Consider the following 5,570-nt stretch of genomic DNA (forward strand, 5'->3'; position numbering starts at 1 on the left):
CTCACTTGTGTTGGGGTCTAGTATCATGTTTTTACTTCATTCGTCTGTAGCACATAGATGCCCCGTTTGTTCGAAGCTGCTCTTAGCACCTTGTCAGGTCTGGTTCAACGACGGAATACCAATACGTATAGCATTAAGTTGAAAACATTGTTTATATTTTAACCAAATAGTGAATTTTATCGTTTCTCTAAGAACTTGACGCTATTTTTATAAGTGATCGACGAAAACATGAACGCGTTGATCTATCTGTCTATCTAGGTATAGGTGCAACATTGAGACGACAAAGAACAACTACGAGACGTGTGAAGCTTTGTACTTGGACCATACCTGAGTTGTTACGCTACAGCAGATTCAATACATATTATTGAAATCATCGCAAAAGATCCATTAAAGCAGTAGCTAAAAATACAATCGATCGCTATAATCTGGTGCTAATTATCACCGTGGTTAACAGCTATATTTTATTAGGTTAGTTTGATGAGTTTCTGCAACTACATATATAGTTCGTTTTACTCACTATGATGTGCCTGAAATTTCCAAACCTTATTCCCACAGAATGCCTACACTGCTCAGACTGTTCTTGCGGAGGGTTTAGTAGAACGTATCCGAAAAGTAGAAATACTTATGTCTATGCACCATCCGAACGGCATCGGCCGACACCGCAACGATCTGAAGACAATATATATGTATAAATCCGGATTTGTAATACTCTATTCGTTCGTAAGATTGTACCTATAGAAAAACAAAGAATCCTGCAAAGTTTCCTGCGTATCCTGGATTGTCATTTAAAGAGTTCCGAAACAATTAATCGCCACAGTTTATCTGAACGAACGAATTCATATTTTTCTTTTCAAATCAGCCGCTCAGTTCTGTATTCAGACAGGTTCTTGGATCCTTTTGATTCAATTTTAAGCGCGCACTTTGAATCCTCGGATCGGTTTCACGGAAATCGTTCCTAGATTTTCCTGAAATCGCATCAAAACTGCCAACAGTGTGGACCATCGATTTTGGACGGTTGATATCGAGGAGATTTTGTCAAGCTAGAGAGAACCGGATAACTGCTAATCTTCGTTTGAAAAACGACGCACAAATTTTCAGGTAGAAATTCGTTACACGTTGAACGTCCTGAAATTTGTTCATGTTTTGCGTCTGGTCCTTAAACTGTTAGGCATTGACTCGAATACAACGTATCTATCTCTAAATTAATAGGCGCGTTAGCCACTCCGCTATGGCGTGAATCAGCGAATATTCCCTTTTTAACTTCACGGCCATTAAATCAAACTTCTCTTTTATGGTGTTTGATTTTCAGTGATGGCCTTAACTAGGCTTAGCATCGCTAATGTTTTCTATTACTCATTATTTTCAAGCGGTGTTTTGGTCAACACAAATATTTATATTGATTGAGTCCTATTATATACATAGAACTGACACGCGATAAACAGCTTAAACTAAGACGCACAGAGTCTATCGACAATTAAAGGATGGTGATCATTACTGTTGATACCTAGTTGCTTAATAATAATCAAATTAGAGCTTACACTAATATTTACAGACTGCATTATCAATAGCTTTTACAATTGAGAGATCGATCGTTCCATAAAGTTCGATCCCCATTACAAATACGCCTCTTGCTGAGCTTGTGTCTTACCTTGCTTTTCCAAATTTAACGGTATTCAGAAAATATGAATCATCCTTAGGCAACAAATTCGTTTCGGAAAGATGCTAGATTAACCGCTTTAGTAATAACCATTTTACTATATACGTCTCTTCGGTGTCATTTTGCCTGCTACGAGGACATAATTGTTTGTGTCCTGGGAAAGGCAAAGCAGAGAGCAAAAACCTTACCGTCGGCAGAGAACGGCAACCCTAGAGCGGCATAAACATTAATGGCTACTATGAAGCAAGCAGATCAATACGACTTTATAATTAAAAAAAAATGTTAACATCAAATAACTCGCACCCGTTCCCTTGGCGTCATTCAGATATCTAGACGGGCAGAAGGCCGACACCTGCAGACTTGGCTGCATTGAACGCCGCTCTAGAGAAATTCGACGCTAAGTCTCCAAAATTATTAAACTCGCTAAAAAAAAAGTTGGGAAACTTAAGTAAATGGTGGTCAGTTGTACGAATATTTACCCTGTAACATTACAGCAATGGCTATTACCATCAAAATTTACGCCGGTTAAGAATGTTTTGCTCAATAAGTTCTAGTTAGCAAAAAAAAAGCTAAGGATGCTAATAGATGCTCGCAAGGGATACTGAGGTAAACTAGTTGTTATATTCGGAGAAATGTCAACTGCTAATTCTACACCACGAAAGTTTGCTAATATTGTTGCCCTCTCTTTTATGCAAACGTGTTAAGTAACGAAATAATGAGTGAAAAAATGATTGTTGTCATGGCAGCGATTGACCATCGCTGATCCCATTAGGCAGAATCAAAAGGAAGGTCCCGCTGAGAAACTTTTGGAAGTAGCCAAAGTCTGTTTGTGTGTTGCTGTTCGGCGTCTTCTACGATAAGACACTCGTTCGTCAATACTCAAGCGCAAACGTGAACAAGGAACTGCCTGTATTCACATGAAGCTAACGCATCCCTTGTGCCACCGCACCCCCGCCCCAATAACTGTGGTCGTCATCATGAAAACAACGAGGGCAAACAGCGCATGTCAGTAGCAATTTGGAGAATACAACTTCTTCTTATCGAAAAGCGTTACTTGGTAAGTTGACATGCTGTCTTTTAGGCCTGCCGAAGCACGCGCAGTTTATGCAAAAATCTACGTAAATATAGATGTAGTCTCTGAATCTAGTTCATACGCCTACCTTATGAATAATTAACGCCAGTTAAGATGCGAAATAAGGCTTAATTTACATGAAATGTTTACCAAATAAAAACATTTATTGCAAGACCTCATTTACGATGAACTCCATACGTACCACGAAGTGAAACTAAAATTAAAACATTCAAACCGTTTGATATTCTCATTACACTAATATTACCGCGTCATATTTTTTTCGACATAAATATAAATAAAGCTTAGCTCGATAAGAGGTACATATATATATATATATGAACCCCAAATTGTTCATTTCTATCTATCCCAGGATTACGGTCATCTGCTATATCCTGTGAAAGTATCAATCCAGCAAGTTGCTTTCAAAAAAGACGCCTTTAGAAATGTGTACGCGCTTCAACTCATTAGGTTTGCGATTGGTCGTCGGCCTTGAGTCCCCGAGCTATCACTGGATCACGTTCTAACCAATCTAATTATCCTTTCGATGGTCACACTTTGCTTTGCCGGGATGAGGGTCACCTTCGTCAAGCTGTTGCTGGTTCTGCTCCTCTGAATCATCGTCATCATCATTGGCATCAGATTCGTCATTGTCGTAAAGATGATCGTCGATATTGTTTTCCTCGATGAACTTCCGGCACTCACCGAGGTCAACATTAAAATGAGTGCCTTTATCACAGCGAGGCTTTTGGCACACTCGACTGGAAATGCATCTCCGCTCCGCGTTTGTCAATGCCTCGTTGCCCCGTTTTATAGCCAGACATACCTCGTCGTTATCAAAGCAATCACAATCACACACTCCGCGAACCAGCCGCTTGTTGAACGGTTTCGGGCATCGCGGACAATTCCCGAGAATGTTCTCTTCGGCGTCGTCTTCCTCTGGGCTGTAGTCATCCTCGTCTTCAGCTTTCGTGATTGAACTCGGCGTCTCGTCGTATGAATGGCTGCGTTTTTGACTGCACCTGCAAGACGTGTGGTTAGTAAATGGGAGTTTGAGCACTTCAGAATCGATATTTGATCTGAAGTACAGGACAATCTGTTCACTGAAGTGTGTTTGACAACTTTCTGTTGGGTCTTCGCAGCAACCAGTTGAGGCGTCACATCTGAAATAATTCCGAGGAACGTTTGCCAAATCTAAGATTATAGTGAATTGCCAGTTATCGGAAACTGCGTGAGCCGATTGGTAATCAACTAATGTTTCTCACAGTGGCGTACGAACCTTCTCTAAGACAAAACCATGCAATCAGTCTCGAATATGTCACACTCTTTTTTTAATAGACAAGCTACCTTCAAGGAGTCATGGATTGACATAGTTTTCTGCGTGCCGTTTTATTTGGGAGCAATGTGGTAGGCTTTTAGGAAGTTCTTGCCTCACCTGTGTAAAAGCGTACAAGCGGGATAATACTTGACATCGGTGTCAGGGTAGAGATCCTTAACACATATGACCTGCTCTCGAGGCAAGGCACATCTGGTTCGCAATTGCATGGCAAAACGGTGTCCCTCAGCTTTCAAGATATCAGCTAAAACCAATAAAAACTAATGTAGTAAATCCGATTAGGTCGCGCCAATTGCGTTGGCTTATTTCACTGTTGACAATATTGAACTAAGAACCGAAAGTGAAGGCGTGCCTTAGTACGCCTAGGTTACTATGTAGTTGAGATTCATCAAATTAGGTCCCAACAAAATACTGCTATCAGCAGCTTGAAGAACCGTGGTCAGTAAGTGTAGCTGCAACGTACACAAATGTATAAACCGATGTAGATTTCATAATGTACTATACTGTTGAGGTGTTTCCAGCTACCAGCCATCGTATAACCAGATTACATCAGCTGCTTATAGGAAAGGTCTATTGATGAGGAATTAACAGTCTTCCGAATTTCGGACGAGTTTGACTGTACCGGACAGATCTATCATGCGTCTAGCCCGGCAGCATGGACAGAACGCTTATGATAAATACAAATAAAAATAGGCAGCTACAGTTAAATGTCAAGGTAAGCATTGCTTGCTCATCCCTTGCTACCTTCTGTGTGTATAATTCAAGTTTCCGACTCTTCTATAATGCAATTCTATACTTTCCACAGTCAGCACAATAGGGTATATGAAATTTACTAGCAACACCGACGTCACCAAACGAGAACCACTGTACATACTCACCGTTAAAGCACACCATTGGTATGTTTTCTGAGTTCAATGAAAAACGAGTCTCCGAAAAAAGTCAACGTTTGTTGTATATCGCTGAATCACCCGTTACCTCTTATGCCCGACTCGCTATTCGTGATCTACTATGACCCTTTATCTATCCTAGTGAATACTAGGAAGATAGTAGCCTATGGCTGTAATAAAGAATAATTAAAAGATTGACGCAATACGCACCGGTATATGCACGATGTACTACTGTCCGTGTCTTTCACAACAATATCGTGATTTAGTCGCTTATTTGATTATTAAAGTTCGATAAAGCGAAGAAGTTCTCAGACACGCAATAAGTTTCTAGAAACCCCGACTACCGCACTGGACTAGTGTTAATTCTGATGCCATTCAATCGGCCAATGCGACTTGGTGCCTGAGCTGCACTATTTGTTGTTACTCAGGGTCGAACATTCGATCTGAATAGAGGAAACTTTACACTCAGTAATGTCTTGGGTGACGCCATATTATCTGATCTAAGAGCAACATCTTCTTGACCAAACGGGTATACATAAATATTCACCTACTGACACAATAGTCGAATGTTCTGTGTCAGTTTCCAAGCTTTGCCAATACGATAACATTTATATTGCACTG

At 40.4% G+C, this 5,570-nt stretch overlaps 1 protein-coding gene across 2 annotated transcripts in view; it reads right to left on the bottom strand.

Annotated features, from left to right (window-relative positions):
- Positions 1 to 2,861: 2,861 nt before the first annotated feature.
- LOC111270049 (uncharacterized) overlaps positions 2,862 to 5,570 on the bottom strand; it is an 8,374-nt gene continuing 5,665 nt past the window's right edge. Inside the window, exons 3-4 of one of the 2 annotated variants that reach the window (XM_022850044.2) lie at positions 4,162 to 4,306; positions 2,862 to 3,748 (exon numbers count right to left, since the gene is read on the bottom strand). In XM_022850044.2, the coding sequence (XP_022705779.1) occupies positions 3,259 to 3,748; positions 4,162 to 4,306 (635 nt within the window). In that variant the 3' untranslated portion in view covers positions 2,862 to 3,258. Of the gene's footprint in view, positions 3,890 to 4,161; positions 4,307 to 5,570 lie in introns of both variants that reach the window. The other variant, XM_022850043.2, reaches the window with a different exon arrangement.

Source organism: Varroa jacobsoni, unplaced genomic scaffold, assembly GCF_002532875.2.
Source record: "Varroa jacobsoni isolate VJ856 unplaced genomic scaffold, vjacob_1.0 scaffold_1436, whole genome shotgun sequence".
In the NCBI taxonomy this organism is placed as follows: domain Eukaryota; kingdom Metazoa; phylum Arthropoda; class Arachnida; order Mesostigmata; family Varroidae; genus Varroa; species Varroa jacobsoni.